Below are 27,847 nucleotides of genomic sequence, written 5' to 3' on the forward strand. Positions count from 1 at the left end.
ATAAAGTACATTCCTTTCTCCCTTGCCTGCACACATTGTGTTTCACACACAGTTGGGCTCTTGATGACGATAGGTCGATAGTTCATTCGGGGAATGGTAGCAGGATTTGTGTGTATGCAGTTTCGATCACACCACTATGTCTGAGCAGTTGTGCGTGTATGTGTGTGTGTGGACAGTAGACAGTCAGTAAGGGTGTCAAGATTTCTCAATCCTCGATTTCATTTTCTATTTTAAACTTAAGATTCGATTTTCGATCTTTTTAAAATTATTTTACTATTAATGCATTTCTTATGTTGTTTGCTTTTCTTGCCTTATTTCCAGTTCTGTCGAGATTGACACCCCTAAGAGGGAGTGTGTGTGTGTAAGTTTTTCCTCAAGGTTAGCTGCAAGGTTAGCTGTTAACAGCACAGCCTTCGCTCCTTGTCTCTCCTCATCTCTCAGCCTCTGGTGGTACCAGGTGTGTTGGCTGGCCGTGGGACTGGAGAGCTGGCCTATAAGGCCCACTAAAGAACCTTAAAATAACATTTCCAAAATCATTTCGATGGCACATAAACTCTTAATAGGGCGAACAGCATTTCTGCCGCACTCCTTCCTTGATTTTTGTCCGTCCAGTTTCACTCCACATATTGTTGTGTTGATTGGAGGTTGCGGACTGGCCTGCCCCCACTGCTAAAATAAAAATCTAGAGGAAACACTGATTTTATGTACGTACATTGTGTGTCTGCTGATACATTTAAATATAAATATAAACAAATACAACCTGCTGCGCAACGACTCACTGCACCTCTAACAATATTTACAGTATATGTTCATGATTGATGTCTTGATGATCTATTCATACATTTCCTATGCTTGATATCTTATTGTAATTATAATAATAATAATAATCATAATAATATATTTAATTTGTGTAGCGCTTTTCAAGACACTCAAAGATGCTTTTTATGATTGAGTCTGACCAGTTTTCCTCTTCCTCCTCCTCTGTCCTGCCCAGGGTGCGTCTGCGTTGTTTGACATGATCGAGTACTACGAGTCGGCCACACACCTCAACATCTCCTTCAACAAGCACATCGGCACGAGGGGATGGCAGGCCGCCTCCCACATGATGAGGAAGGTGAGAGTGGCAGGGGCTTGGGTGGACACGGGATGGACGGGGGTTATTAAATCATTTTTCTGGAGTTTGTTTCTAGAAATGGCTGTTGGCTGATCTTGGTAGTTAGAACCGGTGTTCATGGATTTGGTGTTTGTCGGAAGGGTAATTTCAATGATGGATTGCCAATTTTGTTGGAAAGTGATGAAACCCGGTTATTAAGGTCACTGGAATAAGTTGTATGCTACAGTATCCCAGTATCAGAGTTTTACCCAGGGCTATTGACTCTGCATGGCAATTTAAAACATATGTCCAGCAGATTGTCTGTATGTCTGGTATTCTAGAATATTGACATTTTATCTGGCCAAAAAAAAGTATGCAATATGTGTGTGTGTGTATTTGTCGTGAGAATGAGAAATAATCTGGGGATAGATAGCTGTACATTGTAATTGTGTGTGTGTGTGTGAGAGTTTATGTACAGTATGTTAGCATGTGCACGTGTGTGTGTGTGTGTGTGTGTGTTGGTGTGTTTGTGTTGCGGAGGAGAGCTCTTCATTAGCTTGCATTAGGCCTCACATGGGGAGGCCTGTCGGGGCAAGTGTTCTGTAAACTGTCAGATTAATGTCAGCCATCTCCCAAAGGCATGGAAATGAACTGCCAATTATCGAGAGAGAACAATCCGTCTTTCATACACAACGCACACACTCCAAATGTCTAGACACACACACACACACACACACACACACACACACACACACACACATTCTCCTTTCACATTCATATTGTCAAACACATACACATATAAAGACATACACACATACTCAAGCAAACACCAGACGCACTCACTAAAAAATAGCACTAGCTCAACAAGGCAATGCCTTCATTTTGACAGAGGAGAGGCATGAAACATACACACACACACACACACACGCACACACACACTTGCAGTGGGGAGGCATGGGCTGGCAGTGAAAAGTATAGTAGATAATGGAAGTATGGATGTATAGAGTGTGAGAGAGACCTGTGTAGAGAGAAACATGTAGAGACCGAGAGATGGAGTGAGAGAGAGAGAGTGTTAATAAAGGAGAGAGAAGAGGGAGGGTGGGGGAGAGAAAGTTGGAGGAAGGGAAAAAGATAGAGAGGAAGAGAGGGAGTAAGTGATTGATGGAGAGGGGGACAGGGTGTAAGTGCAGAAGACGGGCTGTTTAAGTCTCGGCTGGCGTTGGTGTGGAGGTGGGGTGGGTGGTGAGAGTGCTGATGAAGTGATGAAGAGTGTGTGAGATTACCATCCTGAGCCTCTGGGATTAGAGATGCATGTTAGTGCCAAGACCAAGCCCTGCCGGTGGGTCTCTCTAACACACACACACACACACACTCTCTCTCTCTCTCTCTCTCTCTCTCTCTCTCTCTCTCTCTCTCTCTCTCTCTCTCTCTCTCTCTCTCTCTCTCTCTCTCTCTCTCTCTCTCTCTCTCTCTCTCTCTCTCTCTCTCCCTCACAAACACTCAAACACACATATATATACACACACACAGACACTCCTTCTCTCTCTTGTGCTCACACACACAGACACGCAGATACTTTCTCTTTCTCTACCCCTTACTTTTACACGCGCACACACACCTTCATTCACACATTTATTCCTTTTTTTGTGTCCCTTCCATACAGTATAAACCTCTTAAACTTTAACTCATGCACACATCTGTCACACACACACACACACACACACACACAATCCCCAGTCCTACCAGCCCATCAGACGTGCATGTTGCCCTCTCCGCGCGCCTTCAAAGAGTAGTGAGGTCAAAGGTCACCAGGGTGCTGTAATCACACAGCCGAAGTTTCATATCCTGTATGTGGCAATATGTGGACTTAAAACAGGGCTGTACAAGCAGCTGTCCTAACTGGGAACCATTCACCGTCACTATTTTGTGTGTGTGTGTGTGTGTGAGAGAGTGGGCTTTGTATTTGTATGTGTGTTGTATTTCTGGATGTAACATTAAGTGTGTGTGTGTGTGTGTGTCTACAGTATCTCTGTGCGTATTTGTGTATGTATGGTTTAGTTGCCTAATTCCATTTCCTTGTGTGTGTGTGTGCAGACAAGCTCTCTGACGTACCTGGATGCGCGGAACACGCCCCTTCTGGACCACTCGGCCCCGTTTGTTGCACGCGCCCTCAGGATCAGCGGCAGCCTGGCCGTGCTGCACCTGGAGAACGCTGGCCTGTCTGGACGGCCGCTCATGCTGCTCGGTAAGACACACACACACACACACGCACACACACACACACACTCATGCACATACTAATATACACGGTCGCACATATATATACGGTAGCATATACACACACACACACACACACACACACACACACACACACACACACATATATATATATATTATATATATATATATATATATACTTACATACTTACATAAATACTTAAACAGACATACACATACACACCCCAAAGCCAGCTTTATGACTTTGGATCACTCCAGGCAGATGATAAGACATGACAGAACTAGATGCTACAACACCCGTCTGCAGATCCTGGTAGGCTTTTAATGCACATAAGCCAGACAATCTCACTTCTCCACGCGTCACATCTGCATCAATCAGCTGTCCCAGCTCTAAGAGCCTCTCTGACAGGCACAAATGGGAGCTATTGCTTGTGATTAGGGTGCACTGTGGTCTGTCTGAATGTCTCCTGCCCTCGGTCCTCCCCCCAGTCAGACACACTAAGTGGGACCGCCTGCACTCTCGCTCTCAATCTCGCTCTCGTTAACTATACATCTCTCTGTCTGTCTATCCATATATCTGTCTGTCTGTATCTCTCTTTCCCTCGACAGTCTGGCTTTATCTCTCCCTCTTTCTTGTTCTCACTCTTTCCCTGCTCCTCTCTCTCTCTCTCTCTTGTTCTTTTGTTCTCTCTTGTTCTCACTCTTTCCCTGCTCCTCTCTCTCTCTCTCGCTCTCTCTCGCTCTCTCTCTCTCTCTCTCTCTCTTGTTCTTTTGTTCTCTCTTGTTCTCACTCTTTCCCTGCTCCTCTCTCTCTCTCTCTTGTTCTTTTGTTCTCACTTGTTCTTACTCTTTCCATGCTCCTCTCTGCGAGTGATGGCGATGTGTTCAAGACAGCCCATAATGCCACTCAGTAACAGTGAGGGGGACCATGGCAGACACTGTCGTCATGGCTATAATGGGCCTAAATGAAGTGGAGATGAGTTGCATGATCTAATCAGACAGATTTCATTTGCTCTCACAGAAACGCTCTGTTTTTTAATCCTTCGTATTTTTCCCTCCTTTTTTCTCTCTTCCCTCTCATGCTCGCTCTCCCTCCCTCCCTTCCTCTCTCTCTCTCTCTCTCTCTCTCTCTCTCTCATTCTATCTATTTCCATATCTCTGTCTATCAAAGTGTCTGTCTCCCTCTTCCTATCTCCATTTTTGTGCACAGATAAAGCTAATCATGGATTATTGGTTGTGGTCAGAGTGCAGGGAGTGACCTTGGGCCCTTTCTGATGAATTGACTGAGACTGAAATTCAAATCATTTGACACAATTTTATTAGTGGTCATTTTCACTGTATGCTCACTGTATGGACATTATAGCATTCTACCTAACTAGTCTAAATTGCAGACACCACCAATTGGTACTGGTAAAAGCTTGACATGGTGCTACCTGCTGTCTTTTGCCCATATTCTGCCATCTTTTTGGCATGTTATTGCCGACGTGTTGCTGTGAAAGAACTGCTGCATTTGCTCAGGGTGTGCTGACCTGAACATAGAAACTAAGTTGTGTGTAACCTGCTCGGTTAGTGGGAATGACAGGTGTGTGTTTATCTGTCTGTCCCATGACTATAAATCATGTAAACTAGTTTAAAGGCTTAGGGTTATGACATTGTAGCACTGTTTTGTTTGTTAATAAAACATGGCCTACATTTGGAACATCTACTCATCCACACATAGTGGACTATCTAGTGTATAATCACAGTGGTCATTCACTATATAGAACGTAGTGAACGAGTGGGTGTTCTGAAGGCTGACAATGATCAAGTGATCATTTCAAGTGATCATTTGAAGATGATGCCAAAAGTAGAGAAGAACTGTGGTAAAGATTTGCATAGTTGGTGCTGGACGGAATTCTTAGGGGCAAGCATTGGCAAGTAAAGGCTGTGGCACATTGATCACATTGGTGTCCTCACAGTGCTTGTGCTCACATGCTCACATGCAGGGGGAATGCTCTGCTTCGTTTGTTTGGTTGTTGTTTTTTTGGCAAGCGTTCGGTAGTTTTTTTTAGGTTTCTGCGAGCCTTTCTTAACAACTTGTGGTACTACAACTTCTGGTACTACAATCGTAATACCGGTATTCTCCCCACAACACAATTGTCTTGTGGCGGTTATTGCCTGGGAACTAGGCAAAGCTTGTCTATGAACGAGTGTATTCAGCGAACCAGCAACCCAGGAATCCAGCTGTCCGTTAAAGAGAACCTTGGGTTGAGGGTAAGGGCAGACCCAGGAGGGTGAGATTCCCCTGTGGTCTCCTGTGCTGTTAGAGAGGGGTCCTGGACGGTGTCCTGTGGTGCTGTAGAGGGGTGCCGGACAGTCTCCTATGGTGCTGTAGAGGGGTCCTGGACGGTGTCCTATGGTGCTGTAGAGGGGTGCCGGACGCTGTCCTGTGGTGCTGTAGAGGAGTGCTTTAGAGGGGTGCCGGACGGTGTCCTGTGGTGCTGTAGAGGAGTGCTTTAGAGGGGTGCCGGACGGTGTCCTGTGGTGCTGTAGAGGGATGCCGGACGGTGTCCTGTGGTGCTGTAGAGGAGTGCTTTAGAGGGGTGCCGGACGGTGTCCTGTGGTGCTGTAGAGGGATGCCGGACGGTGTCCTATGGTGCTGTAGAGGAATGCCGGACGGTGTCCTGTGGTGCTGTAGAGGGATGCCGGACGGTGTCCTGTGGTGCTGTAGAGGAGTGCTTTAGAGGGGTGCCGGACGGTGTCCTGTGGTGCTGTAGAGGGATGCCGGACGGTGTCCTATGGTGCTGTAGAGGAATGCCGGACGGTGTCCTATGGTGCTGTAGAGGAATGCCGGACGGTGTTCTATGGTGCTGTAGAGGGGTCCTGGACGGTGTCCAATGGTGCTGTAGAGGAGTGCTGTAGAGGGGTGCCGGACGGTGTTCTGTGGTGCTGTAGAGGGGTGCCGGACGGTGTTCTGTGGTGCTGTAGAGGGGTGCCGGACATGTGAATGGGCAGGCCTGTTTATAGGGGTGTCCTGGATCGGTTTCAGTTGGGTTTCTAATCTAGTCACATATACATGGTCACATACACAGTCACACATACACATCATTGGAATGGGACATTTTTTTGTTTTTAATTGCTAAAGGCAGTAGGAATAGCTCCCAAATTGCATAGGGTATAATAATGCCACAAAAGTAGATAGAAAGCAGTAATGTTTGCATTTGTTGAGATTTCATTTCATAGTTCATCTGGTGACTCACAGCTGTTCACTAGTCCTCCTTGGTAAGGTGAGTGTCCATTTTAATTCATATGTGGAAATGTGCACAGATATTTCATACAAATGGGTTGGACACGCAGGTAGTTTGCAGCCCATCACTGACGTCTTTCATCCTTTTTATCTTTCCTACTGCGTCCCTCTTTCTTGTACTCTCTCGCTTGCCCAGTCCTCGTGGTTTCCCCCTCTCCCGCTGAACTCCTGGAGCACATAATGGAATAGAAGATGATGACTGCAAGATTATTATGACACAAGAGAACAGACATACCTACCTCTCAAGTTTAAAATTTGATTCAAAATAAATAATGTTCTTTTCCCCACACACACACTCTCTCTCTCTCCCTCCCTTTTCTCTCTCTCTCTCTCTCCCTCTCTCTCTCTCTCTCTCTCTCTCTCTCTCTCTCTCTCTCTCTCTCTCTCTCTCTCTCTCTCTCTCTCTAGCCACTGCTCTGAAGATGAATATGAACCTGCGGGAGCTCTATCTGGCTGATAACAAGCTTAATGGACTCCAGGACTCGGCCCAGCTGGGCAACCTGCTCAAGTTCAACTACAACATCCAGATCCTGGACCTGCGCAACAACCACATCCTGGACACCGGTACCTCCCTCCCGCCTGCCCTTTATCGCATTCACCCCCTCCTGTAGCTGTTTTTCTTCAATCCCCCCCCCCCCCCCCCCCCCAAATTCACAGTCTGTGTGTGTGTGTGTATGTTTTCAGGGCTGGCTTATGTGTGTGAAGGCCTGAAGGAACAGAGGAAAGGTCTGGTCACACTGGTGCTGTGGAACAACCAGCTCACACACAATGGCATGGGCTACCTCGCAGCTGCACTGGTGACTATTACGCACACACGCACACGCACACGCACACGCACACGCACACGCACACGCACACACAAACAGGTACTGACAAGGATGGCTTATAAAGAGCTTGAAATAATTACAGAAACGGTCCACTCTAATAATTATGTTTATGTGTATGTTTATGTGTTTCAGCCATATTGTTGTACACACTGGTACACACACACACACACACACACACACACACACACTGCAGATACAGTATAGTTCATTCTGTTGATGGTGTGCAAAAGTGCCGCTGTGTTTCCTCCCAGCTCAGCAGCAGATCTCATGACCATTCATCTGGAGTCTCTGTGGCCGTGGGTGGTCTCACACACACACACACACACACACACACACACACAGACACGCATACAGAGAGATCTGAAGTCTGTGTGAAGAAAAGAGGCGCACACACTATTTCAAGCATACTTACATAAGCAAAGTAAAGCCGTGACTTCAGGACAGTTACTGCACACACACACAGTCATACACATACATTCTACACATACTCAAACCTATACAGCAATGTGCTCATTTATACACATATATGGTATATTACAGTTCAACAAACAAAGTGGTTAGACACTCACTCTCACACACACACACACACACACACTCACTCTCACACACGCACGCACACACACACACAGACTAACACAGACTCCCTCTGTCTCAGGGAGTTGTTTTTGTAATGGGCAGTGAGTCAGCAGTGAGAGGAAAGCCACTAACTCCAGACTCCTTACTGAGAGGTGCTCAGACTGTACTCACACACACACACACACACACACACACACACACACACACACACACAGAGCCAAGGCACTGCTTCGAGGGTGTGTGTGTGTTTGTGTTAGGTCATGACAAACACCCAAAACAATTTGTTACACGTATCTGTTTGCTGGTCTGTATCTGTTTGTTATTGTAGTGTGTGTGTGTGTGCGCATGTGCATGCACATGTCTGTGTGTTTGCGAGCGACTGTGTGTGTGAGAAAGAGAGCGTTTCAGTGAGAGTAGCTGATTGTAGTAATTGATTGTGGTCATTGTGCGTGTGTGTGTGTGTGTGTGTGTGTGTGTGTGTGTCTGTGAATAGCAAGTTGTCCATAAGCCCTTGAGCTGAGACTTTTCTTCCTGTTACAGTTACACTCGACAAACCTGTTTTGTGTGAAAGTTTGTTTTTGCATATATCCCATGGCCCGTCACAAGCACGTAGGTGTGTGTGTGTGTGTGTGTGTGTGTGCGCGTGTGCATGTGCTCGTGCTCATTTGAGATCAGTATGTGTGACATGTGGCATCCGGCTCCAGTAGTTTGCTTACGTTAATCACACACAAGTGTGTAATGCTGTCACTGAGCAGCACTCAGGGCCCCAGTTCCCATGGCGTTTGAGTGTGTGTAGTTTGTATATTTGTTAATGTGTGTGTTAGTGTATGACAGACAGAGAGCACTTGCTTTTGACTAGTGAAAAAAAACTTAAACTAAACATACACTTTGGCCTGAGTATGCAGTAAACAGCATCTGAAACAGTGGCAGCATGATATAGAATGCTTACTTTAGTCATGCAGCACTTCCTTGATTGCCTATTTATTTCTGTGTGTCTGTGTGTGTAATTGTGTGTGTGTGTGTGATTGTGTAATTGTGTGTGTGTGTGTGAGATTGTGTAATTGTGTGTTTACAGACCGTGCATGTGTGTATGTATGTGTGTGTGTGTGTGTGTGTGTGTATGTATGTATATATATATATATATATATATATATATATATATATGCATATGCATGCCAGTGAGTCTGTATGTGTTTAAGTCTAGTTATGTTTGGCCTGGGGCCTTTAAAAAGTAGCTCCAATCAGTCACACAATGACTCATAACCAGACCAAGCCACAAAATGGGGGCTACTGTTTTAAGTGTGTGCGTCAACTAGTTACCCTCTGCTGCCCCCTGCCCCACGCTACAGGTAACTGATTTAAAGTTCTGTCTTCTGTCTCTTTCTGCCTCTCTGCCTCTCTCTCTTTCTCTCTTCCTCTGTCTCTCTCTCTAGCCGTGCACACAGAGTCTGGAGACGTTGAACCTGGGCCATAACTCTGTGGGGAATGAGGGTGTTCACAAGCTGAAGGACGGCCTCATCGCCAACCGCTCCGTGCTCAGACTGGGGCTTGCCTCCACCAAACTCTCCTGCGAGGGTACGACTGTGTGTGTGTGTGTGGTATGGTATGTGAACGAACCTGTGCATGTGTGTCCACATCTGAGTCCAGTTTGTATATATGTCAACATCTGCTTGAGGTGTATGATTGTATCTTCCTATATGCCAAAATGGGAGCTGTGTGTGTGTGTGTGTGTGTGTGTGTGAGAGAGAGTGTGTGAGAAATTGTCTGTGTGTGTGATTGTCTGTGTGTGTGTTTGTGTGTTTGCACCTGTATGGAAACAGTGGTAGATGGGATATAGTACTCTATGCGGTATGTCAGCATGGTATAAAATGCAGCAGTGTGTGTTTGTGTGTGATTATCTGTGTGTGTGTGTGTGTGTGATGGTCTATAATTGTGTGTGTGTGTGATGGTCTATAATTGTGTGTGTGTGTAGGTGCTGTAGCGGTGGCTGAGTTTATTGCGGAGAGTCCTCGGCTGCTACGGCTGGACCTGCGTGAGAACGACATTAAGACAGGCGGCCTGATGGCTCTCTCCTTCGCCCTCAAGGTCAACACCTCTCTGCTGCGCCTGGACCTGGACCGCGAGCCCAAGAAGGAGACGGTGAGGAAAGAACACACACACACACACACACACACACACACACACACACACACACACACACACTCTGAGACAAAGTGCTTCTCATTTTGAACGAAACATTCCAGCTGTGACTTCCTTGAGTCCCTAATCTTCCAATCTTGTCCGGTGGATATTTGAGGGTCGTTTGTCGGAGCACCAGATGACAAGCTAGAACTAAACGTGCCATATGTGCACTTCCCAAACTTGGCTGAATTTGCTGAATCAGACAGCTTGTCTCCCCATATCAATCCCGACTGAGCTCAGGCCAGATTGAGCGCACACACACACACACACACACACACACAGCTCATGATGGGACTCAGACACAGGCTGAAATGGAGACTCACGCCTTTTCATCTGTTTGTGGAGCTTGTGTTGTGTATGCAGGCAAACTGCCCAAACTGCAGCTTCTTCAGTATGATCAATACTTTCGTCTTTTTCACCCCATCTGTTCCCCTCTCTCTCTCTCTCTCTATCTATCTATCTATCTATCTATCTATCTATCTATCTATCTATCTATCTCTCTCTCTCTCTCTCTCTCTCTCTCTCTCTCTCTCTATCTATCTATCTATCTATCTATCTATCTATCTATCTATCTATCTATCTATCTATCTATCTATCTATCTATCTATCTATCTATCTATCTATCTATCTATCTATCTATCGGCACATGTATCAGTTTCTCTCTCTCTCTTCTTTTGTTTTTCCCCTCCATCTCCCTCCCTCTTTCTTTCTCTCTCCCTCTGCCCCAGTCTCCCCTCTTTTCTCTCTCTCCCATTAACGTTGTACGTGTGTGTGTTTCATCATGTAAGAAAATTAAACAGTCGTCTAATAAAGGAGTATTAAACTTTCTCCACCTTTTTGTGTTCTGTCTCTCTCTCTCTCTATTCTACTTTTCCTCCATCTCTCTCTCTCTCTCTCTCTCTCTCTCTACACCCCCTCTCTCTACACCCCCTCTCTCTGTCTCTCCCACTCTCTGTCTCTGTCTGTCTCTCTCAGGTGAAGAGCTTCATAGAGACACAGCGCGCCCTGCTGGCTGAAATCCAGAACGGCTGCAAGCGGAACTTCATCCTGGCGCGCGAGCGCGAGGAGACCGAGCAGAAGATGCGGCAGTCGGCCTCCATGGCCGAGATCTCCAGCGAGGAGACGCCGCGCCCCGAGGAGGAGGGCGAGGAGGCCTCCGCTGCCGCCGCCACCACCACCAGCGTCTCCGCCGTCACGTCCTCCCCTGTGGCCGAGGGAGACCAGAGTGGCGGCGGTGGTGGAGAGGAGGGAGCGGCCGAGTCCAAACCTGACGGAGGGGACACGGGAAAGGAGAGCTCGTCGCAGGTGGCATCGTCTGTCATCGACGACTCCGACTCGGACACGGAGGAAGAGGAGGAGGAGGAGGAGAAGAAGAACGTGCCAGCCGGACGAGGGGCGTCGTTGATGAACGAAGGCGCTCCGCGGCCCGCGAAACTGCCCAGCGCCGGTGCTAGCCCCTCCCACCGCAGCCCTGGTCCAATCAGCAGCAGTATCAGTGGAAGCGCGCCTCCGACTTCCACCCTGTCCGCCATCACGGTCACCGAGGCGCCGGTGCCCCCCGGCACACCCCCCTCGCCCGGACGCTGCATCTCCGTGTCCAGCCCCGGGCGCGGCCACAAGATCTTCATGGTGACCCGCGTGGAGAGCCCGCCCGAGCAGCCGCAACTACTGGCCCAACTCCAGTCCTGGAGGGAGCAGGATCGGGCTGCCCAGACCCAGAGCCAGAGCCAAGGACCCAGCCCGACCAACAAAGACACCACCTCGAAGCCCAAAGAGGCTGAGCACACCCACGGCCCAGCGCGGGCGTCCTCAGGCGGGGATGTTTCACGTCAGGGTGCAAGCGGGCCTGCTGAGGAGGGACAGGTGGACTCACTTGCGCGGAAGAAAGACCAGAGCCAGCTGTCCGAAGCCCTAACCGACCCGCTAGGGGCGCAGCTGTTGCAGCCTAACCCCCCAGCACTACAACACCAGCAGCCCCCGGCACAGACCGACTCGAGTGTAACCCCACCGAGACAACCAAATACAGCCTCCGCAGTGGGCGTCAGCGAGGACCTGAAGGAAAGCAGCCAGGCGGTTTCTGCAGAGCTCAGCCAGCCTTCGGCTGATGGACAAGCAGAAGCAACCAAAGCAACAGAAGCGACAGCAGCAACAGCAGAAGCGACAGCAACAGCAGCAGCAGCAGAAGCGACAGCAGCAAAAGCAGCAGCAGTGACGCCAAACCCACCGGAGCAGCAGCCTCAGGGCAGCCCAGATGCGCACACACAACCCCAGCCTGCCCCGGTCAGCACCGACACACTAAGCAGGCCAGAGCAGGTCCTGGAAACGCAGTCCGATTCACAGACACTGGTAGCAGAGCAGGCAAGCGAGCCGATCGCAGCAGAGCAGCAGCCCGGGCCACAGGCTTCTGAAACGATTCCAGAGCCAGCTGCCCAAGAGCAGGAGTCTCGAGAAAGCTCTCAGGCGTCAGAACAGGACCTGCCACCCCAGCAGCAGCAGCAGACTGTGGAGGAGTGTCCCCTGCCCAGCGCGATGTCCGAGGTCAGTGGTAATCCGGAGACGACCGTAGTGCTGGAGACACCGGCGGAGCCTGACCCCTGTCCAGGCCCAGAGCAGCTCTCATCTGGGCAGGTCTTGGAGGCGGAGCTGGAGGCTGAGCTGGAGGCGGAGCTGCAGCTGGTCTTGGATCAGCAAACGCAGCCGCGTCCTCCTCCCCTGTCTGCAGAGTGTTCAGATTCCTCGGCCCTGCTGCCTTCTCGGAACACCTCCGCCGCCGTCAGCGGCGCCACAATGGCCACGCCTGCTCAGGAGCAGCACGTCGCCCCAACGGGGGAGGAGCAGGCTTCGGTCACTACGTCGACCGTGGACATGCCCCAGGCAGAGGAGTCGTCGGGAGACTCCCCAGACGAGAGCTCGACAGACGATGGCGAGAGCGGCACAGTGGAGCCATCTGGAGCAGCCCTGCCCAACGGACTGAAGCCCGAATTCGCCCTGCACCTGCTGGATCCCGAAGGGCCTAAGCCTGGCAGCTGCGTCATGGAGCACGGTCAGTGGAGTTCCCCTCTAAACCAACAGAGGGCAGTAGTGGTGCAATAGAGCAAGGGCTCTGGAAAGGGAAAAACAAGATGGGGAGAGTAGAAAGTCATGTAGAATCATCATACTAGCAATGTTTTTAATACATGCCACATTAATACATTCATTGATCTAGTAAACATGATTAGTGAAATGCTTAATTTTCCTTTGTATTATTAGTCTCAATTCTTTCAAAAAACTTGCAGATGTAATATTTAGGCTGTATAAAATTGAATTGACTTTTGGCGTGTGTGTGTGTGTGTGTGCAGTGGCCGCAGAGCTTCACTGCGGGCAGGACCTGGAGGAGCTGCTGCTGGAAGCCAGCCTGGATACCGGACGCGAGGCCCCGTAGTGCTGTCACCATGGTAACACATACACTCACACACGCAACATGCACACACTCTCAACACCCTCCTGTTGTGGTAGGTGAATGGTTAAACAGGGCGCCAACACCTTCCTAATTGGATTCTCGCTTACACTCTAGTGTCAATTCTTCCTCGATCCCCCCTGTCACAATGTTAAAAATAACTCAGGTGGCAGAATAACTCCATAGGTGGTAATATTGAAGTCATTGAGCCCTCCAAAACAGTACTGGAACCAGACATTTCTAGAAACTTCTTTAGATGCCTGGAACCATAGAAGGACTAGTTTCTTGTTACCCCATGCTTCATGAGATGCTATTCTCAGTCTCTTTGTATCATGCTCAGTCAGTCAGGGGTTTTCACTGTGTCTTAGATATTTGGTATGCTACCTCTCTTAGGCCTATGATATGTGTTTGTATATTGCATTTGTTGCTCAGTCATAGGTAATTCACACAGAGATTGCATACCTACTTCAGCATTGTTTTTCCTTTTGCATAAACCATGTTTTCCAAATGTTTCATACCAAGCCCCCTTAAACAGTGGACCCCCACCCACCCAAAAAGATCCCAATCAGCTGTGGCATATATTTATAGATCATCTGAAAAGGGAGATTCCAGTCCAGATTACAAAAAGCAATACCAGTAGTGCGGTCTGGGACTTGAACCATCGGATTTCTTTAGTTAGACTACCACTGTTATGGTCTTAGTGAATCATGTCGGCACCTACTGAGGTCTAAAACGGAAAAAAGATTGAGACAAGTGACATGTAAGTTATTGTAATTGATTGTGCTAAGGTTAGGTGTCGTTAGATAATTGATTTGATTGGTTCAGAGTGATACATGTGACCTCAAGCTAAAGCTGGTCAGCCATTACGTTTTTGGCAATGGGAAAACTGCTTGATTGCCATCTTCCAATCTTTGATATATTTTCTTAAACATTGTGTTTGAATTTGAACAGCTGGCATTTTGAACTTCTTTGAACTGCCTTTCATCTTTGTTGTACTTTTGTTCTAAAACTATATATAAAGTTGCAGGAGATCAGTAATGAACACAAAGAGTAATTGATTTTTCTCTGTTTCCCCCTTTCTGTCTATCTCTCTTGCTCTTTTTTCTCCTTTTTCTCTCTCCTTCCCTCTCCTTTTCCATCTCTTTCTCTCTCTCTCTCTCTCTCTCTCTCTCTCTCAGGTGACTGTAGACCAGCTGGTCTGTATGTCTTTTGGGCCCTGTGCAAGGCCTTGGGCTTCTGATGCCCCAAGCCAACCTTCCCACGCACACAACCCCCCAACCCAACCCAACCACACACTTTCTTCCCCCTTCATCATTCCTGCTGTCTCTTCACCCTCTCATTGGCCGCTGTCACACACATGATGATAATTGATACTCGCGTATACAAACACACTCATTCATACATACATACATACATACATACACACACACACACACACACACACGCATTTACACACTCACACACACTATGAACCCTGATTAAGAGACAAAGGAATGAAAAAGATAAAAGAAAATATTGATCACACCATGGCCTAGGAAATGAACACACTACACACACACACTACTAACACACACTAAGTCACAGCCAGAAGAAACACACTCAGTTGTATGAAAGAATAAAAAGGACAACTTATATATATAAAAAAAGAAATACCTTGTGGAAGCTGTCACACTACCCCTCTTTCCATCACTACATTCCCCTAGTGGGGTCCATGAAAGGAAGGATCTGCAAACGAATACAAATAATGGCAGGAAAAAGAAAAAGTGAAGGCAGAGAATACTGTCTGAAGAGGAAGATGAGGAGACAATATCTCACTGCTCAAAACCAAAGAGACACGACACATGCACACTCTCTCTCACACACACACACACACACACACACACACACACACACACACACCCTCACATACTATACATACTCTCTTTCCTTTCTGCACCTGTCGGGGCTTGAAATTGCAACACTGACCTCCAGTGGTGATCAGATGTTATTGCACCTGGCCTCTCTAACTGGACAGGACTCCTACAAGCTCTAACTGGACAGGACTCCTACAAGCTCAAATGGAGTGTCTTCTCCTTTCTCTCTCTCTCTCTCTCTCTCTTTCTCTATCCTCCCATTCCTTGTCTCGTTCCACTACGTTCTCTGCGTCTGTTTCACTAATAGATCAGATAAATGAGTGTGAGGGGGGTGGGGGGTGTCGCTTGTGTCTAAAGGTGTGAGTGTGTGTGTGTGTGGGAGTACTTGTGCTAAGTCAAGTTTAAGTCTGTCTCATGAGAAGGAATACCTCCAAAGTGTAGAAAAAGAGAGCTCCGTACAGTGGAAAGAGACAAAACGCTTAGGAGAAAGTCTTCTGACTGAACTTTTAACTCTCGTCCGGCTCAGCCTTCTCTGATCTGCCAAAAAAGAAAGAAAGGAAAAAAAAAAGTCTATAATGGGATTTTCTCTCGGTTCTCCATTTGAACATGTCAGTGCTTAGAAGCTGAAGCCTTTTCGGGAACCAATGTGAATGTTACAGGCTGAAAGGAGGGCAGGGGGAAGGAGGTGGTCTTGCCTTGGCAGAGGAAGGCCATTCTTTAGCGCGACAGTAGCTTTTCTCTGGATACTTCCATCACCTGACTGACCTGCAGTCCCCAGTCCCAGTCGAGGGCAGGACCGAGTCCGCCTTGCCCTCGAAAGAAAAGAAAAGAAAGCAACGAGTCTAGTGGAATGTGATTTCTCTTTCTGCTCCTTTCACAATTCTCTCACCCTCCCTCCTTCCCTTTCTCTCGCTCTTTCTCTGTCTTTCTCTTGTTGTGTCACATTTGGCACTACACTCGTTCAGCAGACAATTAAAACATGCTCATTGCCTTTTGATCGCGTTTTGTTTATTTTTCCCCCCTTTTTGCTGCTTTTGAGGATTCAGTTGTTTCTATTTATTTTATAGTTATATGAGCCTTTTTTTCTTTGTGTGATTTATTTCTCCATATTCCTTACTTTTATTATTATTATAAAATAATAATATTATTATTAAAATCTTGGGGTTTTGCTTTTAAAGATTTTTTTCCATGGTGTATATTTTCAGGTTCTACAGAAGAGCAATTACTATTGTGTTTAGAGATTGTTGTCTCTTGTTTGTTGATCGTTTCCTGTCTTGGCATAAATGGGGTATACAACAGGGGATTGGTTGCATATTAAGGGGCAAACGGTTTTGGGACATTGACATGCTGGAGATGAAGCGGCCCAAAACAAAGGGTTGAAGATACGGGCAAGGAGTGTGTGTGTGTGTGTGTGTGCGTGTGTGGGTGTGGGTGTGTGGGTGGGTGGGTGGGGGGGGGGGGGGGGGGTCTTATATCCTGTACAGAGCCGTCTCAAAGCAAATAACCCACCTGCCCCCTCCACACCAACCACTTCCCCGGACAACATTGAATGTCAGTGTGTGAAACTAATAAGAAAGTTAAACACTATTCGCTGTCGATCGTCAGGAGACGCCACTCACGGTCAGCACGGCGGAGCCCTTGGTGATGGGAGGTCCAGAGACGCAGATGCGTCCGGGAGCTGTCACGTCACGTCATTCTGCCTCACAGTCTGGAGGTAGACGATGCAAAGCAAAGTGAGGAGAGGCGTCTCGATTGGTCGGTGCGGAGCTGGGTGGGGTTGGCTGGGGTTGAGGACCGAGGACTTTTGGCCCCCTCTTTGGGAGTCCTAGAGGGCGGCCATCACCGGCCTTAAATACCATGGCTGTGTGTTTGTGTGTGTACGCAAACGTCTCCTGTAGCTTTTTTTTTTTGTTGTTCTTGCTCTCCCAGATTGCTGTAGGTGTGTGATTGCAGCTTTCTTCAGAATGAAAGTGACCCCGGCACAGGGTTAAGTCTGTTTCAGAGTTAGCCTCCCTCTCTTGCTGTGTGTGTGTGTGTGTGTGTGTGTGTGTGTGTGTGTGTGTGTGTGTGGCACAGACAGATGGGGGCGAGTTTTGCCACAGTTTCAAAGACATACAGTAACAGCCAAACCAGCCCCAGTGTTTTGCCTCTGTAACAGATTGTACTGGCCTCCAAATAAATTCACATTGCTGTGCTGCCCTCACCGCCCTCCTCTCTCCAATCCCATGTTTGTAATGCTTTTCATTTTTAGTAATTTTTAAATTACTTGTTTAAATTAATCAATAAAAAAAAGACGACAGAAAAAAAATTGCTGGTTAGCACACTGACGTGTATGGAAAAGTAAATTTTTGTTTCTCTCTCTATCTCTCTCAAATAAATGCATGTAATGAGAATTCTATGACTGGCTGTTTCTCCATATTCCCCTCATGTCTTCATACGTGATGCTCTGACATGCTTATGTACCGATAATTACACAACCACAGTGTATTCCAAGTGTTGATAGTCTTGTTTGTTGTGTAGTTTTTTTTTCTAAACCAGCAACCTTATTCATCGATCCATTTAAGCCCCACTGGTGTTTGATGACATTTGTTAGATACTGCTTCATCATGAATTCTCCTACCAGCTAGTCTTTTAAAGGCCTTTGCTGTGGAAAACCCTCAGGTACTGCTTTTTCCTGTGTACTCTGGAATGGGTCATTCATTCACATGAAATGAATGAATGACCATTTTTTAGGTTCTGGTTGCTAATGTTAATGGTACCCAAATCGCTGAGGAGTTCCTGCAGCTGTGTCTGAGTGAATTTGGTAACTTGATAAAAAAAAAAATGTTTAGTTTTGTTTTTTTGTTGTCTCCCCCAACCCCCCCCCCCCCCCCCCCCCCCCCTTCTGTTGCCACAGCTTGGCTGTTTCTACCACACATTTTGTTGCCATGGTGATGGGATGTTGTTGCCAGTAGGTATGACTCAGTTAAAAAAAAAAAAAAAAGAGGGCCATCTGAGAGGTCACAGATGTCGGCCATGTGGAAAGAGACCTACTGTGAGAAATGCTTTCAGAGCACATGTTGGTTTGTTGGTTTTTCAAAAGGGGCACGTGGTTTTTTTTTTTTCAATGTGTCTTATTATATTCAGTTTCCATTTACAGCCACTGAATTTGCATCTAGAGTTCACCTGGATATGCATTTTCTAAAGAAGGGAAAAGGTACACTGCAGACCACTTCTGGTTTGCTAGTTAAATCTGGATTTGCTAGGCAGGGCTGGCTTTATTATTTGACAACATAAGTGAATCTAGACAAATACACATTTTACATGGAGTGGACGCAACAATTGGTTAAAGAAAACATGCAGTCCTCGTATGTACTAGCTTTGTTTAGGGTAACCTGATTGACGAGATTGATCCCAGGATAAAAAGTAGTAAAAGTAAATACCCCAGAACATGAAATCGGCTAATCAGACATCCTTTACCTATGTCACTGTTCACTTTTATAGGATTGGTGTCCTGGGGAATGTTTTTCAACTGTGTGACTGGAATGTGCATGCGACCTTGGCTGCAAAAGAACTAGAGGGGAGTATGTGGGGTATTGCGATCAGGCTCTGTCCAGTCACATCTATCCTATCCTAGCTATCCTATCTCAGCAAAGTCAATTCCTAAGGCAGACCGTTGTCTAAGGTGGCCACTCCTACCCAGTTATGCTTGAGTTAACCCAGTGCTATAGCACATCAGAGAACAAAAGCACATGAATTCCACCTCGTGAAAAATTATGCATATGATGAGACTGGGTAAGCTAGGCTACCAAACTAGAATAAAACTCCAGTATGTCCTAAAAGTGACCTAGTCAAATGAATGAGTAAGGGTGAATCATGAGATAAAATGACAATAGTATTTTAGATTGGCAAGTTCATTCTTGGGTGTTAATGTCCAAAGGCACAGAGCCTTTTTCACAATTACAGCATAAATTGTATGTTATAAAGTAGCCAATAACAAATATATGGACTGCAACATATGTAGATTGTGATGAAATGGTAGAAAATATCAGGGAAAGGTCTGGAAACTGAAGTAGTTGTTCTTATACAAAACATGCTAGATAAATACTACTAGAATGATGTAGCAAATTAGTATTTCTGAAATACTCCTTGACAAATTTTCTGAATGTCTGAGTGCTTTAATACAGAGGTAACGGTTAGCGGGGCCTTTGAAAGTCCTGTATTTTTTGTGAAGTCAGCAGTTCTCGTCTGCTCTGGCTCTGCCTCCGAGGGGCTTCTAGGAGCTAACATCTCTAACAAAGGGTGGCACTGGGGTCATAGAACCTTGCTTCAACCTCTTTCTTTTTCCCTGAACCGGTCTCCATGGGGTCCCTCTCACTGGCTCTCTCCTGTGGGGTCCATTAGTCTTTTTGGAACTTATTACAGTAATCCCCATGCTGATGGAATTCAGAGACTTATTGTAATCTCTCCCTTATGTAACTGTATAGTGTAACCCCAGTGGCCCTTGACTTCCACATTCCTCAGAATGTAACATCAATCGCCATTAACTACACTACTATTGCAGGGCACAGGCTACAAGTCTGGAAACAGGATTGGTGTGTGTTTTCTTTCCCTGAACCTGTTCTTTCTGTCAACAGACCTTTGAGATACAGGTATCACTACTAAGATAGGTCGGGAAAGTGTTTTAATTGATTTGATCTCAGACTAAGGTGTTGCTTTGGTGCAGAATTTGAATAGGGTCAAAGATGACAGAGTGGGTGAATAACCTTCTTTATTTCTTCCCTCAGAATGCCTTTTCCATATTTCCTTTTTTCAATAAAAAAATACTTAACAAAGGATTTTCTCTGGCATTCCATGTTGAGGATCAAAGGATGCTGCCCCCAGTGGCCTGGGGTCTCTATACATTCATATTGAGTTTTTTTTCTTGGAATACCTCTGTGGGGGAGGGTGGGGCGATTTGATTTTCCTTTAGTTTTTCATTTCCTCTCTTGTGCTCTCTGATGCTTTGCTATTGCTGACCATCATCCTCAGCCTGCTTAAAGAGTGCAGCAACGCAGATGTCCATTTTGTTCTTTTTATTAATGATGACTGTTGGGGGCTGCCATTATAGTCACTGGTTGAATGATGCTATGTTTTCCCTGTATTCAATTTCATTTAGTTATGGGTAATGAATAGTTGCAAGATTTGTGGACAGTTAAACATCATGCCTCAGTTTCAAAGGTTAAATGGTTGTGTGGTGGGTGACTTGGCAGATAGGTGATGGGTTTATTGTTTAATCATTGAAATAAAAAGGTTTGCTATTGAAATTTCTAGACTGACCTGGTCATGTTTATATTTTCATGTGACTTACATGCACAAAATGCATTTGGAATAAATAATTGAACTCACTCTAACCCTTTTCACATTTAACACTGTGATTTAAATAACCTAATCTCATATCTGACTTTTACACCAATCACCAAAAAAGATGTTATCTCTGTTATCAAAAGCTACTTAAACTTTAAGCAAAGAAGACATCATACCTTTTTTTTCCTTCAAAAAGGAGATGTGTGGTAGATTCAGCTCCTCTCTCTCCATGGACACATTGTGTGAGACTCTGAACTGAACTCTACATGGAAAGATCTAGCCCTCCTGACCTGGGACATTTTACTCTGCACAGCAGGCTGACCACTGATACTGACCACCTCAGCAAAAAAAGACCTGAAACTTGAATCACTTTTGTGGGGGGTGGGGTGAGGGGTCGGAGAACCGGAGGTGTTCGAGACAAACACAAAATATGATCTTAACCATTAACAGATAATGAAGATAGCAACACAGAATGTGCAGCGGCAGCTCACTGTTTGCACGTTGGGTTAGCGATTAACATCGGGGTGTGTGTGGGGGGGGGGGGGGCATTCACCCGAAATCTTGGTAATTGCCCCCATGTACAATTACACAGTGCAGGTAAAGCAAAATATCACAGGGACAAGTGCAATCGATGTGATAGCTTCCTGCCGGTAAACAAGTAATGCGTAAAATGTGATGTTGGTACACACTCTAACTGCAATAAAGGATGTATCCAACGGTGTGCTATGCTGTTGAATGAATCGTTTCAGTCACACTTGCTGTTGTGCTATGGACTATGAGGGAGCTTCAGGTAAGTCTTAATTTCATTTAATGCATTTCTACACAGAATAATTTAGAAGGTAGAAACTTCTCTCTGTGTCTGATTATCCATGTATTTGGCCTACATCCATATATTGGGCTATAGGCCTACTGGATTTTGCTTGGCCTGATTTTTTTTTTCAGGCCAAGGAAATATGCTGGATTTGATGCAGAGACTGGGGGGAAAAAAGGGAAGGGATATGCCAGAATCCCTTATACCCTATACTGAAGCCCTGTCTGCGTATCCATTTGAGCAGGCTAACAAATAGTTCAATGCATCCTAAGATTCACATTGTGCTTGAGTATCTCTGAAGATTCTCCGTCCCTACTGTACACCGAATTGACCAGGCAGTGACGACATTGGGACCTCTGGGTTGGATGCTGGTGACCACTGGAGAGTTACATGCGTGTCTGGGCTTGTTTCTAAGGATGATGTAGAGCCTGAGTGTTTTATTTTTTTGGCTATCATTTAAAAAGAACATAATTATCATCCTGGTAAGAAATGTATGCATGCAATATGTTCATAATGGTGTAGGCTTTACCAAGTAAAATATGTTGTCTAAAATGTAATCATGATTCATAGGCTTTATTTGCTTGAAAACTGGATATCACGTAGCCTGTTCACCTATGGGCCTCTCTAACCATGGTATGCTGGTTCATAAAGTTAGAGAGTGGTTTTGGCTACTTATAGTCAAGTTTAGGCTATAGGGATTTTTATTTATTTGCAGTCTACACTCTATCCTCTCCGTTTGGAACGTTCAAATGTATTTTAGCCGAAATGTCTTTTAGGCAGTTGTTATACAACCACTATGGCAAATTATCAAAAACTTCCTCGCGGGCCCTCCAGCAGTTCTCCGTGGTCTCATGGAATGCGCGCGGGTGTTTGTTTAATGCTGAAAGAGGCTTTTCCGTCTTGTCACCCCAAATTTAATTTGTTATCTTTATATCACAGTTGTTCTATTCGAAATATCTATAAGGACATATCCGGGAGGGCTGTCCACAGGCAGAATTTATGAAAGGACAGAGCTGCATGCTATCTTGAATGGGTGCCTCATTCTTGGTCCGGAGGCAAATTACATGTAGGCCTAGGCTAAATTAAATATAGTAGCTTAGTCTGTAACTATAACATTATCTGGTTGATTAGGCCTACAGTCTAAATCACTAGGGTATAGGCTGTTGAATTAAATTAGGCTAAACAATTCTGATAGAACAATATGCTTTCCCCCTACATAAACTGATTACATTATGAGTCTAATCAATCATAATGTAGTCTAATCAGTTTGTATAGGGGGGAAGCCAGCACATTGCATTGCTCTATTAGCAATTGTCATCAACATCAACCTACTCGTTTTAAGGGGATGCTCAAGCGATCACCCAGTCCCATAGAAAGTCCAGAACATCTGGAAACAGGGTCTGATAGACTTTGATGGCGGTGGCCCTTAACGGGATTATAACAAAGAAACCCGAGGATAAGAGAGGATAACGAAGAAAGATTCACTCACATGACAGCGATTAGAACAGGGGGAGTTGGGTGGGCGTGGGACATGATGGTCCGCGGAGGGCGCTTACCACCGGCAAAGAAAAGTTTGTCTGCCAGACTGTCGAAGGAAACGCAAGGACCCTCCCGTCGAGATACGCTGCCGGTAATCACAAAACGGAATTCCATTACTAAAAAAGGTTGGTCTGTACAATTTATCATTTGGATTATAGGACGTGTAGCCTGGTATATTGTTTTGGTATCAAACATGTGAAATTTCAGATCACTATTGCAGTGCCTCGCGTAGCCATATGAAGCACCATCCATGAACTCTTTGCCTTGCATGTGCATGTGCCTATGCAACAGGTGATTTAACACTGTTCATTCCTAAGCATTCTTCAATGATTCTCGGAGTCTAGAATTTTAGAAGATCACATTGAATTTCCTGTTTAGCCTACATGTTGCAGTCCTATTCAGACCCTACCCCCCGAATTGTGGTATGGACACGTACAGTTAGGCAAGAGGAACTATGGATTTTCACCTAGTCTAACTGCGATTGCCATAGAGAAACCGTTAGGCAACCTTGAATCTTGGCCCATCCTGTGCTAGACCTTGTTCTAAGGAAATTCTTCAAGCGAAATGGAAGCTTCAAGTTATGAAGTTATCACTGTTTGAAACAATGTTGTTATTTGTTATGCCACAGTTGTTCTGCACCACAATTGGTGTCAGTTATTTGTAAAAAAAAATCTGATCACTGTCCAAAGAGTAATTTATTTATGGTACTGCCTTGTGGAGTGTGTGTGTGCCTCCTTTGAAGAGAACATTTGGGTAACCTATTGCACTGGAAGATTCTGTGTGAATCAGCTGTCAAATTTCCTTACTTTTTACTTACGTGAATCTTACCGGTGTCCATTAGGTGCCATGGATGGGCATGTGAGGTTGTGGAGGGGCATCGGGTACAAGTGCATGCTGGGACTGACCCTGCTGCTTCTCCTGTTCGAGATCGTCGTCAGCCGCCTCTGCAACTGCCTCATCAACATGGTGGACGGTTTCCACACCCTCTACATCCTCCTCCACCTGTCGCTCCAGCAGCCCTCGTCTGCGCACACTCCTCCTCCATCTCCTCCTCCTCTGGCCTCTCTGGCGTCTCCTTCTCTGACCCCGTCTCCTCACATCATCTCCTCAAACTCACACATCACTTCCTGTCCCCATCCCAGCTCCTCTCCCCCCAGCAGTCCTCGCCCCGACCTTAACATCGTGTCCTCTGCCGGACCCATCCCTACTCTGGGCTGTGACCCCACTTCCGCTCTCTCGTGCGTCATGCCGTCTCGTGTCCAGCCGTTCGGCGCGCTGGTGTCGGCACTGATCGTGGCCTCCCTGTGCGTGTCGGTCACACTGGAGATTCTCAGCTACATCTTCCAGCCACATCCCATCCAGAGACCCATCCTGGCCACAGCAGCGAGCGCACTCAGTCTGCTCTTCAACGCCGCCATGCTGGGCCTCGCTTGGGCTCGACCGACGCTCAGGCCAGCAGGGTCTGTGTCTGAGCACCTTGGCTTAGGGTCAGGTGAGAGAGGTAAGGTAACAATTGTTTTTTTTTTTATTTGTTTTTTTTATTGCGTGTCTTCTGTCTTCATCTTTTTATCAGTGTATCTTTTATTGGTCAGTAAAAAAGCTCGTGCAGCAACTTAATATTCTGCTTCTATTTCTGCCATGGCAGCAAAAGTAAGTAACACAATTTCATGTTGAGTAAAATTTCAGATTTTCATTTCGGCATTAGGTGCATTACTGCCCATTGCTGATAACCGCTGAATACCCAGAAATGTAGCAGACAATCAGACCTGACATCACTATGAACTGGACTACATTATGAACCATGAATTGTCCTGTTTTCAATACTTCATTTCACAGTGTATTAGTACATGTGAAAATGAAGGAGTGATAATGCCAGCCACGCTGAAGTAGATGCATTTCAAATTTGATGCTTGTGTGAAGTGTTTGTTTTTACTAATCTGGCTCGTTGTACTGTAGCTGTGGCAAAAGCCACAGAAGACGGGTTGGTGAAGGGAGCTCTTCAAGACGGGTCCCTTTTGTTCTGTAACCCTGGCGCACCCAGTGTTCTGGATCCCGACAGCGATTCTGTGACCCCAACAACCACTGACTCTCTGGGGTCTAATAAACAACACGAGAGGTCATCCTCTTCAGAACCGAAGGAACATCTTCAGTCCAACTCCAGGGCTCTTGAGCTAACCAATGTTCCGTCACAGGTTCCTATGTACAGCACTGGCCACACCGGTGAGGAAAGCCTGTCGCCTATCACATGCAGTTCACCTGGAGGGCACTGGTAGCCAAAAAACCTTATTTTGTTAGCATATGCTACTGATTAGGTTACTACAAGTCACTTTTTCTTAAGAGATCATGGATTAAACATACGGCTCTAAAGTGACTTCTGCCAGCTTTAGTTTCTGATTTCTAGAGTCATTTTTGTTCACTTTTATTCACGCCAAGGGAGTTGCTCTTGGGGATACCTTGTCCTGTCAAGAGCAGTTTCAAGCTTGAAAATAGTTCTCTGGCTTACTTTTGTGCTTTAGTCTAACACACTCAATAGCCATTCAAATTTATTGGCGACCTGGCTGGGATAATTCTTACGTTGCCATGCCGCTACCATCAGACCTAACAATGTGAACAAATACAAATCCTCCAAGCGTCTCATCTTTTAGGGTATGGGGAGTTTAGAGAAACAGATATCAAGCTCTGACATTCGGGAAAAGTATGGTTTGACAGCAAAGAAACTTTGCTCATAAGCAGTGGCGAGAGAGGGACATTGTAACACTAGCCATTTGTGTAAGAATCTGAGGGAGTTAGTGTGGCATTTGCAGTGTCAGCCTGGCCGAAAGAAAGGCAACAAAAACACTATAGACATCAGACAAAAAAACAGTTGAATGGATTGCAATTTGAAGTCTGTTTCAGAAAAAAGAAAAATGAATTCTTACAAGGTCAGCTCTGTGGTGTGTACGGCTCAACATGTTTTTTTTCTACTCCTAATATGTTGTTCTATGTTCTGTGTTGTATCAACATTCGACTAAAGTCTTTAAGAAAGTAAACATTTCCCATAGTAACCCTGGTACACTACAAATACTATTCTCCTCAAAAAAGTTTGTATAAGTTTATGGAAGTTTATAAAATAGGTTTAGTACATAAATAGTTGTATTCAAGTATGGATATTGTATTTGTATTCATCAAGACTTAAATTTTTCTCTCTGTCTCTCTGCCAGGATATCCAGCAAGCCTATGTGTCCCTTCTCTGTCAGTACCCTACAAAGCACCACTCAGAGGTCATCAGAGCAGCTGTCTAAGCCGGGTTCTCACCACCATCCTCCGTGACCTGCTGTGCCCGTGCCTGGCTCTCGCCAACGCACTGACCGCACTACTAAGCAGCCCTGACTGTCACCACCCGCTGGAGTCGTGCAGCTCTAGGGTCTACCTGGACCCGGCACTGTCCATGATGGCCGTGCTGGTGCTTCTGGCCTGTGCCCTGCCCGAGGTGCGTCGCCTGGGTCTGCTGCTGCTGCAGAGCTGCCCCCCGGGCCTCAGCGTGCCAGATCTCCGGAACGGGCTCATGGCCGTGCGCGGCGTGGAAGGAGTGCACGAGCTCCATGTGTGGCAGCTGACCGAGAGCTGCCTGGTGGCCTCCGTACATGTGCACGTGAATGCTCACTGCTGGCGGGAGGGGCCGGATAAGGTTGTTGCCGGGGTGATGGAAACGCTACACAGAGCCGGAGTGAGCATGTGTACGGTCCAGCCGGAGACTGCCACTGAGAGTCTAAATGGAGAGCCAGCCTTGCCAGCTCTGCCTGGTAATCAAGCTAAGGATTGGCCCTGCAGTCTGTCCTGTAGGAAGGAGTGTTTGGATAAGATGTGCTGCACATCCCTAAAGAAAGCTAGTGTGGGTGATGGGGCGCCACCTAGTGGCAATGCAGAGGAGAAGGCCCCCCAGGCTGTGATCATTGAGAACACTTTCTTGTGATTGGCAGAATTTTAACTTGTTTCTTTTTTCAGCAGAGGCTGAGCAGGATCTTGAGAAGGGCTAAAAAAATTTAGCACCAAATGCAGGACTTCTCATTACAACTGAATGTAGTTACAAGACTTGTAGGGAGAAAAAAACTAATTTATACTACGTAAATTATGTTTTTTTTTTACATTTTCTATTCTTTACACATGTTATTGTGTATGGTGTATGCTGTCTGATATATTGTTTTCATTGTTGTACATTTAAATAATGGCTTTTAAAAATGATATGTTTTTGTCTGGTCTTTAATTAGTAGGAATCTGAGCAGGAATTGTAGAGAAGGAATATGAAAAATCTTCATCAAACTTACGCACAAGAATAAAGAGATATATTTTTTTCACACAAGAATTACAAAACAACAGAAAATCATTCATTGAAATTAAACAAAATCATTCTAAATCCTCTCCTTGTTTATGACCTCCTATATTCACTATTGGGTGCAACTATTTTCCTAAATATATATAAGGATGTGAAAAGGACAGGTGCATTTTGATTTTAAAAAATCATATAAGCAATGAGTAATTAATTAATCAGTAATTTAATGAACAAATTAAATATGGTCTAGAGCAATATTTCTATGAAACAATTTAATTTGAAATAATGTTATTTTGCAATTGAATTACCTTGTTCTATGTCTTTCAATATTGAGACCTCAGTTGAGAGACATGAACAAAAGTCTTTGGACCCA

The 27,847-nt window shown here is 45.8% G+C and overlaps 2 protein-coding genes across 3 annotated transcripts in view; both read left to right on the forward strand.

Annotated features, from left to right (window-relative positions):
* Positions 1-17,883, forward strand: part of ppp1r37 (protein phosphatase 1, regulatory subunit 37) — a 52,425-nt gene extending 34,542 nt beyond the window's left edge. Inside the window, exons 5-13 of the mRNA XM_042064393.1 lie at positions 995-1,114; positions 3,188-3,338; positions 7,026-7,181; positions 7,302-7,414; positions 9,454-9,595; positions 9,993-10,159; positions 11,177-13,244; positions 13,540-13,635; positions 14,816-17,883. Of these exons, the coding sequence (XP_041920327.1) occupies positions 995-1,114; positions 3,188-3,338; positions 7,026-7,181; positions 7,302-7,414; positions 9,454-9,595; positions 9,993-10,159; positions 11,177-13,244; positions 13,540-13,622 (3,000 nt within the window). The 3' untranslated portion in view covers positions 13,623-13,635; positions 14,816-17,883. The remainder of the gene's footprint in view (positions 1-994; positions 1,115-3,187; positions 3,339-7,025; positions 7,182-7,301; positions 7,415-9,453; positions 9,596-9,992; positions 10,160-11,176; positions 13,245-13,539; positions 13,636-14,815) is intronic.
* Positions 17,884-22,093: 4,210 nt separating this feature from the next.
* On the forward strand, positions 22,094-27,386 carry LOC121684384 (zinc/cadmium resistance protein). 2 transcript variants are annotated; one of them, XM_042064394.1, is made up of 4 exons: positions 22,094-22,108; positions 24,007-24,666; positions 25,122-25,385; positions 26,366-27,386. In XM_042064394.1, exons 2-4 carry the CDS (start codon positions 24,012-24,014, stop codon positions 27,115-27,117), a joined length of 1,671 nt encoding a protein of 556 aa, XP_041920328.1. In that variant the 5' UTR covers positions 22,094-22,108; positions 24,007-24,011; the 3' UTR covers positions 27,118-27,386. The 2 variants fall into 2 exon arrangements, with proteins under 2 accessions (XP_041920328.1, XP_041920329.1); XM_042064395.1 differs by lacking the exon at positions 22,094-22,108 and adding an exon at positions 23,174-23,290.
* The last annotated feature ends 461 nt before the right edge of the window (positions 27,387-27,847 follow it).

Source organism: Alosa sapidissima, chromosome 15 (genome assembly GCF_018492685.1).
Source record: "Alosa sapidissima isolate fAloSap1 chromosome 15, fAloSap1.pri, whole genome shotgun sequence".
NCBI classification, from domain to species: Eukaryota; Metazoa; Chordata; class Actinopteri; order Clupeiformes; family Clupeidae; genus Alosa; species Alosa sapidissima.

Bases quoted from the DNA above. Each gene is read 5' to 3' on its own strand.
- LOC121684384 (XM_042064394.1), top strand. From the start codon at position 24,012: ATGGATGGGCATGTGAGGTTGTGGAGGGGCATCGGGTACAAGTGCATG. The intron at 24,667-25,121 runs GTAAGGTAACAA...GTTGTACTGTAG, and splicing joins CTTAGGGTCAGGTGAGAGAG to CTGTGGCAAAAGCCACAGAA. The intron at 25,386-26,365 runs GTGAGGAAAGCC...TCTCTCTGCCAG, and splicing joins GTACAGCACTGGCCACACCG to GATATCCAGCAAGCCTATGT.